Here is a 14,500-nt window from a genome sequence, read left to right on the forward strand (position 1 = left end):
AAGAGGCTTTCTTAGCTGCAGCACTGGAGTAAACCCGGGACAGAGGCTAGACCCATGTTGGGCAGTCTTCGATCCCCACCGGCCTCCTCCGCTCAACTTGAGTCGTAGCCCAGCCCATTCGGAGCAGGCCTTCCTGGATGTCCAGATGCCCTCTACGCCGGAGGCCCTGCAGGCGGCCTGGGATGTTATGTCCATGCTGGTACGAGGAGCACCGCCAATGTCGGCCTCACACTCTAGAGGCAAACCGTTTGCCCCTAGTTTGGTACCGGTCTTGGTCGAGGGAACGTTCCTGACGCCGTTCACTGCCCAGCAACCATTCAGGGCAAAGTCCACGTGGATCACCCTGAATGCCCAGCCCTGAAGGCTATCTGGTTGGGTTCCGTCTGACCGAGACTCTCGGCACTGCTCCGCCTCGAGGAGCAAACACCAATGGGACCGAGGCAGACGACTCCAAAGGTCCTTGTGTTGGAGGGGCTATCGCAGCCGGTCACGGCACGAATGTTGACGTCATTCCTGTTCGTCGTATGTCAGCCCGGCCTTCTTAGTCATCCATCAATGAGCCAGGCTGAACAGCTGGCTCCGCGGGTGCCACAGCAGGTGCAGTGGCACTGGGCCCCATGGCTGGCCCAATGGTACCAGTGGGCACCGTGTCCCCTGATGCAGCCTGCGGTGAGGGTTCGCTCTGTGGCCAGATCCTCAGAAGGACCATCGGCCTCCCTCTCCAGACCTCTGAGGAAGGAGTCGGTGGGACATACATCCTCGGCACCGTGCCCGGAGACCGACCAGGTGGTAGACCCTCCGGTGCCAGTGGACACACAAAGTACCGCTCCAGCCTTCTCGCCCTCCCCGGATGAGGCGATTATGGCCGCTCCTCCCTTCATCCCGCAGGAGGACTTTAGGGGCCACCAAGAACTCTTAAAATGGGTGATATTCACTCAGGACTCTCAGCATCTTGCTCTTAGGAACTGGCTGTTTGATAGGTGGCTTCTCTGTACTGCATTGCATATTAACGTTGACTTTTCTTTTAATTTGAATTTAGTTCAGTTTTCTGAGGAACTTTTGTCAGTAGCCAGTATCCTAATTATTTGACATTGGGTACGATACATACAGTAACACAAGAATATTTAGCCCAATTATGTCATTACCTGAAGGATCATTTTGGTGGATGGGAAACATAATATGTATTACAGCCTCATTAATTATCAAGTTAGTGGTTAGACCTGAATAGCTCTAAATATGTTCTTACAAGCTTTTAGTTACTTCATTCAGTGGGGAAGGGAGAAAGAACAGAAGTTAGGTTGGGCTTTATTCCATATTTTCTTAGTTTCTTGGCTAACAAATACATGTTTTATAACTGCTCTTGGAAGATTTTATCCTGTGTATGTGTTGCAACAGGAAATTAAACATTAAACCATCCCCCCCCCCCCCGCCTTTTTTTTTAAATTCACAATGGCATGAGTTAAGCACAGAGCATTGGCCAATATTTTGTATTTTCTGGATTTGATCAATTTGTCACAACCTTGTTGTTTAGAGAGTAGCTAGTTTTTAAATATTTATAGAAAAATTAGTGTGTATGTGTGTGTATGTATATATATGTGTGTATATATATATAGGTCTTATTAACAAAATAATGCTGAACTCTCTGTTTGAGTGTGTGTTTGAGACTAAGTAAAACTGTCTTTGTGTTTGAAAATTTCTTGAGGATGTTTCACTTAGAATTGTTATGCAAACAGAAAATCATTTGGAAAGAGGAAACAAGCCTATAATTATCAGCTGCTCAGGGAGTCAAGGGCTGCAGAGTCCACTAGTTGGATTGAAAGCACAAGATCTAGGCCATTTTTTCTTTCTAAAAAGCACTCTCAAATCACAAGTATTCTTGAGTGCACCCAAAATGTTTGCAGCAACTACCCAGACATAGGACTGTAACTGAAATAAATATTGATAGTTGTAATAGGTTGAAAAACACACTGATTAATATCTTTATTTTGTTTTCAAGTAATTAGCTACAGTAGGGTCTGATAACACATAGATTTTCCTTACACATGGTAATTAGGTGATATTAAACCTATTTGCAAACAATTCAAGTATTATATTTTTACCAACTTGTCAGCAAGACAAACCAAGTCACAACAGATATTGTTTTTGTTGGTCTTTTTTTTTTTAGTTTTTCCATGGTAAGGAAATTACAAAAGCTACATGCTGAAGTATTCCACCCTGTCAGTATTTCAAGTAGAACACCTCTTAATGGGGGACCTACAAGTACTTTGAGTATGGCCTGATCCCCCAGTTCTCACTGCAGAACATTTCTACCAGATTTGCCCCAAAATGATATTGTGATCAGTTCAGAGTTTGACTGCCCTCTGAAACTAGAAACTAGATGTTTTTGTTTTTTTTTCAAAATAGCATCTTTCATATACTATCTCACAGAACATTATGGAGAGTTGTGTATTGGTTGTGCAGTGTGTCTTGAGATTTGTGTGTCATACTAGCCTTACAAACGCAGTAGATGGATAGCCTTGGAAATTAGAACCTGTTCTATTGAGGGAGATGCCCCTTCTTTTTTCCAAAAAATGCCATGGGGTCCTCAGTTTTTACATGGACAGTCAACAAAGATTCTCAGAAGAGAGCTCTGTTTATATTACATCCAAAAGACAATTAAAATGTTGTTCCTTCCTAAATTTATTTACTTTTGCATTTTACAGTCCACAGAAAAATGCTCTGAGAGGCAAAATGGGGAAAATCTATTGACCCAGTGCCTCCTCCAACAAATAAAAATAAAAGCCTCATCCAAAATTATTAAAAATGGAGGTAAGGAATCATCTGTAGCCTCAGAATTGTAATAATCATGGTGGCCTTTAGGATTGGAGAAACCAAAAGTTACAAGCATCGCCTCCATTTCTGGCTTTGCTGGTAGAAATGTTTGTGTAACTGTCAGGTGCTGGCTTTTCCCCACCCCATGAAGTATCCAATACCACATCCAGAGTCTCTTTCCAGGCACATTTTTATTTCCCAAATATAGGCAAAGTGCTCTCTCACTTTCAGTATGCAAAACAGAGCTTGTAAGAATATTCAAAAATAAAATTTTAGATACAATTAAAATGGGCACTGAAAGCATTGAAAAGAGGACATGACTGGAGTGAAAATAAAAAAAATAATGAGGGGAATAAGAGGACCAATAAGCCTAGGATATAGGGTCAATCTTCCTGTAGAAGGAACATCATTAAAAGTCAGATCTCCGGCAATATTCCTCTATCTCTGTAATGCTCCACCTTCTGCACACAGACATGCAAGGCACATAATACTGTAAGCAGGCCAATTTGGCATACTAAAAACCATTAATCCCAAGCATGGAAGCCACTGACATGTACCCTTGCTTCATGCCAGCTGTGCACCATCCAACCTCCATTCAAAAGATAATATTCCTTACTCAGGCATGCAAGGGTGCTTGCAGAATAAACAGCTGAAGCAATAGGCTCAAGTCCTATTAATGAGGAATAACACTGGAGTAAATGAGTGAGCATTTTGTTTATTGCGATGTTTTTGTCTCTGTTTTTGGTGGTGTTCAGTGTTGGTGAGATGAGTCTTGAGACTGGGGTTCTGGATATAAGGGGTTGATGGGAGAGTTAAGGGAACCTTCCCCTATTTTGCTCCTGCTCCCCTTTACCCTTTCTCATTCAGTCATCCAAATTCTGTTCCTGTTTTCCCATTACTTTCTTCCCCTCCTTTTCCCCATTAGATCCTGTCCTTCCCAGACAGCTCCTGGATTCCCTTTTAGGCTTTTCATTTCCCCCTGACAGTGGAAAGCTGAGACAGACAGACAGACTGCCTCCTTCCCTAATTCGAACTACAATTGCTCCTTTTTGGCTAGGAACCAACAGCGGGGTAGAATAACAGAGTGGGTGCCTGATCAGAAGGTGCTACGGTGGGGACCTGGGGATTAGGAATTGAAACTGTAGCCAGTACCCTGCTGCCTGGCTGGAGCCCAGGAGATAGAAGAGAATTCAGCTATCCTGTGAGATGGTGTGAGCAGCAACTTACAGGCAAGAATGTCATGTAAGATGTGTAACACTTGGGATACACCCTTAGGAAATGAGTGGTTGTCTTCTACAACATGTTCGGTTACTGAATAGATTTAATGTTTAGCCCCTTGAAAAGTCCATTACAATAGCCTAATCTTGAAGTGTCCAAGGCATGGATGATGGGTGGTCCTTGCGTGTAAGAGCAGAACATAAAGCTCCTGATCATATGGAGGTGGAAAAAGCTGTCTTAGTCATTGCTGCCTTATGTTATAAGCTGGAAACTAGCAAAACACCGAAATTGTGATCACACATGACAAACACGCACCTTCAGTCACAAGGGCCAATACAAACTTTGCCATATCCTATAGTTGCTTTCCTTAACCTAACAATGTTATCTCCATCTTCTGTGGATTGAGCCACAGCCCTGACCCTCTCATCCGTTCTCAGTGCGCTACTATTCATGGAGACAGACTCCTCTTTAGCTATTGCCATTCAAAAAACAGATCTTGGAGTCATTGTAGATAGATCTCTGAAAACATACGCTCAATATGCAGCTGAAGTAAAAAAGCTAACAGAATCTTTGGAATCAAAAAGCTAACAGAATCTTTGGAATTGTTAGAAAGGGATAGATAAGACAGAAAATATCATAATGCCACTATATAAACCTATTGCATTCCCACATGTTGAATACTGTGAGCATTTCTGGTCCCCCTAAAGAAAGATACACTAGAATTGGGGGAAAATTACAGAGAAGGGCAACAAAAATGATTAAGGGTCTGGTGCAGCTTCCATATGAGGAGAGATTAAAAATACTGGTACTGTTCAGCTAGAAAAGAGACAACTAAGGGGGGATATGATAGAGATCTATAAAAATTATAAATGGTGTGGAGAAACTGAATAAGGAAGTGTTGTTTAGCCCTTCATGTGACACAAGAACCAGGGGTCACCCAGTGAAATTAATAGATAGCAGGTTTAAAACAAATACAGGGAAGTACTTCTTCACGTAACGCACAGTCAATCTGTGGAACTCATTGCGAGGGGATGTTGTGAAGGCCAAAAGTATAAGTGGGTTCAGTAAAAAATTAGATAAGTTCATGGGGGACAGGCCCATCAATGGCTTTTAGCTAAGATGGTCAGGGATGTGACCCCCATGCTCTGGGTGTCCCTAAATCTCTGACTGCCAGGATGACAGGGGTTGGATAACTCAATGATTGGCTGTTCTGTTCATTCCTTCTGAAGCACCTGGCATTGGCCACTGTTGGAACACAAGATTCTGGGCTAGAGGGACCGTTGGTCGGACCCAGAATGGCCGTTCTGTTGGCCACACCCTCTAATTCAGACAAAATAGAAACAGAGCTGAGTGTCATTAGCATGTTGAAAACACTTCAGCATAGGCCTCTTCATTAACCTTTCCGACAGTCCACTATATAATGAACAGGAGGGGTGATAAGGGCTTGTTAGGGATGGTGGGGCATGTTAGGGCTTGTCTTCACTACCAGGGTAAGTCGACCTAACTTATGCTACTCCAGTTACGTGAATAACATAGCTGGAGTCGACATAGCTTAGGTCGACTTACCCCGGTGTCTTCATTGCACTATAGCAATGTTAGCTTGTTCAATTACTGCTAATGCTAGCGCTTCCTTCTAAATGAAGGCAGGAAAGTATTTGTTTTTTTTATACTAAATTGCAAAAGAAAAGTGGATAACAAGGTGATATGGTCTCAGTTTGTCAGTTGGGGAACCTGTATTGAGTGCATGAGCTCTTTCTGCGGTCCATGTCTACCTGGTGCAGGCAGACACAGGAGTTCCACAGCAGCCATCTGGCATGGCCCCACTAACTGACAGAATTGCCAAACCCAATACTGCAAAACTCGGACGGCAAGTCAAAATAAACCCATGATGATGATGACGTCGTCTGACGAGAAAGGCACCATAAACGCGTTGCCAGTGCACGTGCCTTTGTTTCACAGCCATGCAATATGGAACTGTGTCCTGAAAAGAACAGAAAACTTTTAACAAAATAGCCCTGGGTTTAAGGATATTTGATGCCATATGAGGCGCACTAATGCTTGCTTAGAGTGGAGATTTTTGTACAAGTGTAGTCATGGCACTGCCTTCTCATGAGCAACTATCCTTGCTTTCTCTTCTAGCTGTATCTTCCTCCCCTTTTGGTGACCTATGGCTCTTCTATAGGAGGTTCCCTAGGAGCTTCACCATAGTTTTTCATTCTGACTGATAGAGCCTCCTCTTGTCATTATAATCCACAAAGAGTAAAGAGAGGAATTCCACACTTTTGTATCTGATTTCTGTTCACACAGTTCCCCTTTGATCTGTCATATCTCAGAATTTAATTATGAGGTCTAAACTGATGCCCCAACTCTGGATCTGTGACTGTGCCTGGAACTGTTTGCCACAGCTTGATGAAGAGAGGAGAATTCCTGAAGCATTTCATTTTAAGTTATCTCAGTGAAAGGTTCACCTACAACTCAGCACATCTGTGTGGTTTTTACTGAAGGTTTTTCTGACATTTTAAGGGGGAACCTGATGAGGAACAGATATAAATGAAGGTAATTCCATGATATTCCAGGCGGTAAAAGTGTGACTGGAAAACCCGTTTTTTTTTTAAATCTATACAAACACTTTAAAAAAATTAAAAAGCTTTTGGGTGAGTGAGGAAGGAGAAGTGCCCTGAGCTTGTAATGTCTTGCAAATGGAAGACACATTTCCTTTCCCACACATTTTGGCTACAGACCTTAAACTGCATGAACCAATCTTCAGACAGGTTCTGCCTCTTGATGCTGCTTTTCTAGCATTTCTGAATCATTATGGGGTTGGGGAAAATAATCTCTAATAAAAACCTCTTCATTGTGTATAACATATACATGCATTTTTACACACACACACACTTTTTTAAACAAATCAAAGCTGGTCTTTCTTTAGGAAAAAAGTGAGGTCAGTCATTGAAGCCATATGTTAAAAATTGTGTTAGCATAAAGAAAAATTGGCCTACATAATGTTCTGCAACCTTGACTCTTACTGCACGTGTTTCGAAAAGAAGCATTATTCTGATGGATAAACAAGTCATCTACTGCCCACTATCTGACAGAAATCTGTATTGGTTGCAGTGTGCAACAGTCCTTTTTATATTTTAATTAATGGAAAACCTAATAACACATTTTATGTAGTCTAACTACATACTAAGATAGTAGTAAAGGTCTATGGGATTTGCTACACAATAACAAAGATCTTTCCCATGTAATGACATGCAGTAATAGAGCTGTCTTTCACACCGTGTACAGGAACCTGATATTCAGACACTAGTATTTCAGGAATCCTGAAATTTGTTTTTTGTTTTTTTAATCTTAGTGTTGGTTGTTAAGGTTTTCTACCAAAATAAACTTGCTCTGAAGTGTGTCCATATGAGAGGGTTTGGACTGGTTTAACTAAGTCAATTTAGAAACAGTGAAATAGGTGCAATTTGGGGGGATGTAGACTGGGTCTGAGTAGTAAGCAGAGTTCTGCTTACCGATTTCAGTTGGAAAGAAGATGATTATACTGAGATTAATTTTCTCAGCACTGGATGTTCTTTCTTCAGATCTTAATATAAAAGACTGCTCCTGATTTCTGCCATTTGAACATGATCAGTGTGGACTGTAGTGGTGGGAAATCCACCCTTAGAACCATAGAATATTAGGGTTGGAAGGGACCTCAGGAGGTCATCTAGTCCATCCCTTGCTCAAAGCAGGACCAATCCCCAGATTTTTTTACCCCAGTTCCCCAAATGGCCCCCTCAAGGATTGAACTCACAACCCTGGGTTTAGCAGGCCAATGCTCAAAACACTGAGCTATCCCCCTAAATGGTAGAGGCTTTGGCACAAGAGGCTCACAGTCCCTATACAGCTGGAGCTGGCTAGTTAGCACCATCCAAAAGTGGGCAGTGTAACGTTGTTGGTTTGGGAGAGTCAAAGCCCAAATTAGAAATGGGCTGACTTAATATGGTTCCAAAGAGCCTTGGTTGTTGAGTCATCTGATGATCCCTGACCATAATATAAAGCTGCATTCTTCTGGTGGAATCCCTGAAGTTGGATGTCAGTGCAAACCCAGCCACCCTTCCCAGGCTTTCAGGGGTGCAAATTGCAACAGCTGTGCTAATCAAATCCATTATGTGACAGCTGTGGTGGAGCAAATAGAAGTAGGTTGACTAGGTTTTTCTTCTCACTTTAGGAGCTTAAGTATCTTATCTCAGAATCTTTTGACTTCTGTTGTGATTATGTAAATGTGAATGTTCTGCTTCAACAGTATAAGGTAATTTGTTTTGACTTCTGTTGACACTGTAACCTAACTGGTCCCCTTCAGTTCATAATCTAATTTACATAAGAATTCCATTGACCTTTTGAAGTAGAGGTGGTGGTTCATGTCATAACATAATGCCTATTAGCTGCCACTGACTTAATAATGTGATCCTTACTTCATATCATGTGATTCCTTTTAACTTGTATTGACATTGTAAGGCAACTGATCCTCTGTCATATTTTCATACTATTTCACTCTTCCGCTGTACATACTGAAGTTCTAGTGTCAAATGTAATTCTTCTGCTGTGGATGTTTATTATGTGCGTACTTTCTGTCTCTAATCTGTGAAGTTTCTCTTTAAATGAAAATATTGAATGTACCCGTCATAAATTCACAGACAAATAAGACTAGTTTCTACTTAGTTAGATATCTGTATTATTGAGGAGAAAGTTTTCCTTATGGTGAATGAATATCTCAACTCTATTTGCTACTAACCTACATTAGACTTTGTTTATTACAATATGCAAGGTTGAAAAAAAAAGAGTGGAGGTCTTTCAACCTCCCAGTTTGGGATATCTGTACAGCCAACGTGACACCTTCAAATGCATGAAAACATTTTATTCTGCTAATAATTTATACCAGGGATAGGCAACCTATGGCACACGTGCCGAAGACAGCACGCGAGCTGACTTTCAGTGGCACTCACGCTGACTGGGTCCTGACCACTGGTCTGGGGGGCTCTGCATTTTAATTTAATTTTAAATGAAGCTTCTTAAACATTTTAAAAACCTTATTTACTTTACATACAACAATAGTTTAGTTATATATTATAGGCTTGTAGAAAGAGACCTTCTAAAAACGTTAAAATGTATTACTAGCATGCGAAACCTTAAATTAGAGTGAATAAATGAAGACTCGGCACACCACTTCTGAAAGGTTGCTGACCACTGATTTATACTATGGTCATCATCTTGATATCTCAGTGGAATGTGTGAAGCCTTCACGTTGCATACTGTTACTACAGAATTTTTCATTTTTATAAACTACTTTTGACCCATAGATGTTGTTAGTAAGGCTGATCTTAAAGATTACTTTTTCTTTTGATGATGCAATCTGTAACTCTACTCAAGTTAGTTTGCAGAAAAATTCATTAATTGCTTGAGAGAGAAGGTGTTAGCTGTCTGGTTTTCTTAGCTCTTGTTACAAATGGATGTTTTCTTATTTAAAATTCTTGGATTAAAGCCAAAGACTGATTCTTGATGTTTGTCAAGATATTCTGAAGCCAACAACAAAATATTCTTTGAACAGAACATGCATTCCAATCACAGCAACAACAATAAATTTTTAAAAAGAAAGATAAAATTGGCTAGCCTAGCTGGAAAGTTTGGATTCTGATATGGATAATATTATTACATTTTATTTATTTAGAGTCTTTCAACTCTAAGAATCTCTGATTTTGGGCTGGGGGAGGGATGAGAGAGAGTTGGGAAGGTGAAATAACATACAAACTTATTGAATACTGTGGTGATTGACACAGTTTTGTTGCAGATTTTGTCAAACAAAACATTTTTTTTCTTTTTAACTGGGAGTAGAAATAAGGAGAAGGAGAAGGTCAGGAGTGTGGGAGTTAAAGAATTAAGGGAGTAAAAAAATGAAATTGAAATGAGGGGGACAACAATCTCCCATCCCAGATGATATCTGGGATTTAGCCAGAGCTGGTGGAGATGGTAGTGTCATTCGGGTCGTCGTCGTCCGTCCCATTCTGTGTCGTCCCCCCCCCCGCCCCGCCCCGCCCGTCCTGGTGTGGTCAGGACATCCTTCAGGATTTGGATGATGAAGGACCACCGTCATGGCAGATGGTGGAGGTGGCAGCCATCCCTCCTCTTTCAGTCAGCAATTGTATTCATTTCCAATCTGCGCCCCCCTCCAATAATATTTTCTTTTAAGGACCCCAAAGGGAGTGATGGGCAGAATAACTTGTTTTCTCATTGCTTAGTTCACCGATTAGGCCTACACACCAATTTTGGTCCATTAATTTTCAGTCCCACACTTCTCTTTACAGGGCATGATTTTAACACAGTCCTTGAGGTGTCTCAGTCGGCCTTTTTGTTTACACTAATTCACTCTTTCTTTCTCCCTTTTTCTCCTTTTCCCATCACTATTTATTGTTATATAGGTTATCATGACATTTTGTGGACTTTTATCCACTTTCCCCACAGCTAGACTCACAACTGGGGTAGAAAAATCTACATGTAAAATCCTGACCCCATTGAAGTCAATGGGAGTTTTGTCATTGATTTGAGTGGATCCAGAATTTCACCCTGTGTATGAAGGACTTCATACTGTACCTGCAACTTGTAATATGGAAGCACTGCCAAGCCTACCTGTAAACTAAAACAACCCTCCTGCTGAGTATTTGCACACTCATAGAAGTGCTTTATATTCTTGACCTGTCTGCATGCATTTATATAGATTATATTCCCATTTGATGGTTTGTGATTGTAAATGTTTAGCAAATCACAGAAGCAGACAAATCCTCTGAAACAGTGTGATTATGTTGACTGAGGATCTTTGTGCCATCAGTGTAACTGGGTCTGAAAAGCAAGACTTTAAGGGGAAATGTGCATTACAACTTAGTTTATTTAGTTTTAAAGAATTAAATTACCTTACGAAGTAAGATTACAAAATTACTGTCTAATCTTTAGAACAGTGGTCCCCAACCTTTTTGGCTGGCGGGCGCCAGCCGAAGGACCACTGCGGCGGTGGAGCACCTGCCGAAATGACGTCGCTTGCCGTCGACAAGCGACGTCATCGAGAGGCATCGAGAGGAAGCGAAATTCGGGAGCGACGCCTCTTGATGACGTCACTTGTCGACGGCAAGTGGCGTCAGCGAGAGGCGTCACTGCCGAAATTCGGGAGTGACGCCTCTCGATGACATCACTTGTCGGCGACAAGCATCGTCATCGAGAGGCATCCCTGCCAAAATGCTGCTGCGGCATTTCAGCAGGTGCTCTCCCGGGGGCCAGGATGCGAGGGCATTAAGATGCCCCCGCGGGCGCCATGGCGCCCGCAGACACCGTGTTGGGAACCCCTGCTTTAGAATATGTTTCTGATTTTGACATGTATACCTGTAAACGAGATGTAATGAATTACTTTTTACCTGAAACTTGTACAGTTCTCATGGCATGTCATGCCATGCAAATTAGAATGGCAATATTGAAGAATTATCAGCTCAAAGTATCATTGCAAAGCAGTAAGCTAGTGCAGCTGCTCTGTGAGTGAGCAGGATTAGGCTGGAATATGAATGAGTCATTTTCTGAGGTTAGCATTCTCCTCCTCAGAGTTTCATCTTTTGCTACTACAGGCTAATTTAGATCCTTAAATTAGCAGCTACTTTAGGGAGAAATTTTCAGATGATCACTTTTTAATCACTTGAGTGTCTTTAGTTGTATGTCATTGTAATCTCTAGGGAAGCTGTTCTTTCAAAATTACCAAGGGGGATGGTGAAGAGCTGGCTGGGAAAGCAGAAGTTGACTGCTTTGATGAGTTTCTGCTATTTCAGTGGAAGAAATTGACTTGGATAAAGTAGTTGTGAGGTGGAGGACAATGGCTTTTATCCTCTGAAGGTATTCCTAGTTGACAATATTTAAATTAAAAAAAAAAAGGGGGAAAAGGAAATCAAATCAGTGAAACAGTAGAACATTCAACTCAGATTAGGTTGTATCAAACTGAGCCATTCTCTGTGGGGATTAATTATGTCAATTATTGAATTAGAACATATTTGTAAGGGTTTTTTTTTTTCATGTACAGTGTTGTGTACGCAATATGTAGCTCCTCAAACTAATGCTACAATTTAGAGACCATTGATCAGATAATTATATAGACATGGCATGGTAGGATTTGGGGTTTGTAGCTTTTGCCTGAAGGAGTTGAACTCGATGATGAGGTTGAGGGTGTCATCACTATGTAATATTTTTAATATTGTATTAATCAACACTGCTCTGGGATGTGTTGGCATATGTTAGTGGGAGTAGAATGGAGGTGAAGTGAGAGAATAAATGAGGGAATCCTGTGAAGGTTGTCTTGAATATTATTACTAGTGTATATTTATATTATGGTAGCACCCAGAGGGATTGGGGCCTTGTTATGCTGGGTAGTGTAATATTTGTAAGCTCTCATTTTATACATCCCTCCAGACATTTCTAACTGTACATTTAAAAATGAAAAGCTGTCTTCTAAATAGATAGATCCAAGCAGAACACCACAATGTGGGATGTGTTTTTTGTCTTGGGGATCTCATACACAATGACGCAGCATACCTTTACAATCAGCTGACCAGAAAACGATGGGGTTAATTACAGATTAGCAGCAGCAATACTCTAAAATGTCCTAAAGATATTGAGTGTTTCACAATGGTCTGTTTATAGCCTATTGTGACCTCTGTGAATTCCACAGTCTTGCATTTGATACAATTATGATTATTGCATTATCTTGTGAAAGATCATTTCCCGAGTGTTTGTGTTACATTATTTGTTTTAAGACTCTTTTATTTAACAAAGCTAACAAAGATAGGGGACCCAAAGGATCCCAGTCTGAACAGGAAGTCTGTCATAAATTACCACTCAGAGGAATGCCAGAATTAGTTTGCTTAGCAGAGGTAACCTTCTAAGAAAAGTGGAGCAAAACTGTGTTCCATAGTATTGGAAATACTTTAGGGTGATACTAATAATGTATATTTGGGGGCGAGGGATACTTGTCACACTGAAAGTTGTTTCTTGTAAAGGTTTCACTGTAACATGCGATGTACTTTGGATAATTAAGTAATTGACTGTGCACTAGATTTTTTTTTTTTTTTAAATGGTATCTTCCTTACTTGTTGTATCCTTGTGCTTTCCTCTTCTAGTTGACAACCACAGCCCTCCCAGGGAGGACACGCCTACTGGCAGTATGGATTCTCTTTCTTCTCACTCTCCTACACCGGCAGTCTCCAGTAGCCCCCCTGAGCCAGACAAAAATCATCTTATTCTGGAGAGTGGAGACCTAGCGGACTGGGCAGCCAATCAGTAAGTAACATTATTTCAGTTGGTCCTGAAAGAGGAGACAGTTGCACTGACACCCTCTCTCCGCCTACTTTGGGTGCAACCAAGTAACTTTTTGAAGTGATTATGCTTGGTTTCCATTGCTACAACTATGGGGAGCGAAGGAGTAAGTGAATAAAAAATTGATCTGTCTCATGTCTCAAAATGGTTTTCAAAATACAGTTCTGCATCCGACAGTTATATCTACTAAATCAGTGGCTCTCAACCCTTCCAGATTACTGTACCCCTTTCAGGAGTCTGAATTGTCTTGTGTACCCCAAGTTTCACCTCACTTGAAAACTACTTGCTTATAAAATCAGACATAAAAATACAAAAGTTTCTCAGCCTGCTATTACTGGAAAATTGCGTACTTTCTCATTTTACCATATAATTATAAAATAAATTGATTGGAATATAAATATTGTACTTACATTTCAGTGTATCGTATATAGAGCAGTATTTAGTTTGTATTGACTTTACTAGTGCTTTTTATGTAACCTGTTGTAAAAGTAGGCAAATATCTAGATGAGTTGAGTGCCCCCTGGAAGATCTCTGCGTACCCCCAGGGGTACACATACCCCTGGTTGCGAACCACTGTGCTAAATTATATTTTAGCTTTTTACTATGGAAAGTTGAGGTGTTTTACTACTAGAGGTTTCATGATTTACACTGTTTTATTTAGGCACTGCATTTGTAGAGTATTCTGTGCATAATACATTACCATTGTTCTATTTCAAACCACTGGGTCCCCCATATACCTAACCTGAAGAAGTGTCTATACGCTGTAGTAGCTGTGGGTGGTATGTATGTCCTTGGATACATACATACAGCGCCTGTTAAAGTTAATAGGAGCTGAACATTGCTATTCAAGGACAGACTTAGATCTATATAATGCATTAACATATAAAAATGCCTGTATTTTCGATTAATTTGCAGTTTGTCACTTGAATAGGCTTTGTAGCAGTTAGCAAGCTTGATTCTAGTTCAGCAAAAAGTGACATTGCAAGTTTTAGTACACTGGGGCTCAATTCACAACACGGCCATGCCTGAAACATAAGGAGGCTGACATTTTTTATCATAAATCAAACTCTGAGTGAATTCCCTGGTTTAC

General features: G+C 40.9%; 1 protein-coding gene across 1 annotated transcript in view; it reads left to right on the top strand.

The window, feature by feature from the left end:
• Positions 1 to 14,500, top strand: part of ARHGAP10 (Rho GTPase activating protein 10) — a 217,819-nt gene that overhangs the window by 169,326 nt on the left and 33,993 nt on the right. The window contains exon 20 of the mRNA XM_039541772.1: positions 13,215 to 13,374. Coding sequence (XP_039397706.1) covers positions 13,215 to 13,374 — 160 coding nt within the window. The remainder of the gene's footprint in view (positions 1 to 13,214; positions 13,375 to 14,500) is intronic.

This window comes from Mauremys reevesii, linkage group 5 (genome assembly GCF_016161935.1).
Source record: "Mauremys reevesii isolate NIE-2019 linkage group 5, ASM1616193v1, whole genome shotgun sequence".
Taxonomy (NCBI): Eukaryota; Metazoa; Chordata; order Testudines; family Geoemydidae; genus Mauremys; species Mauremys reevesii.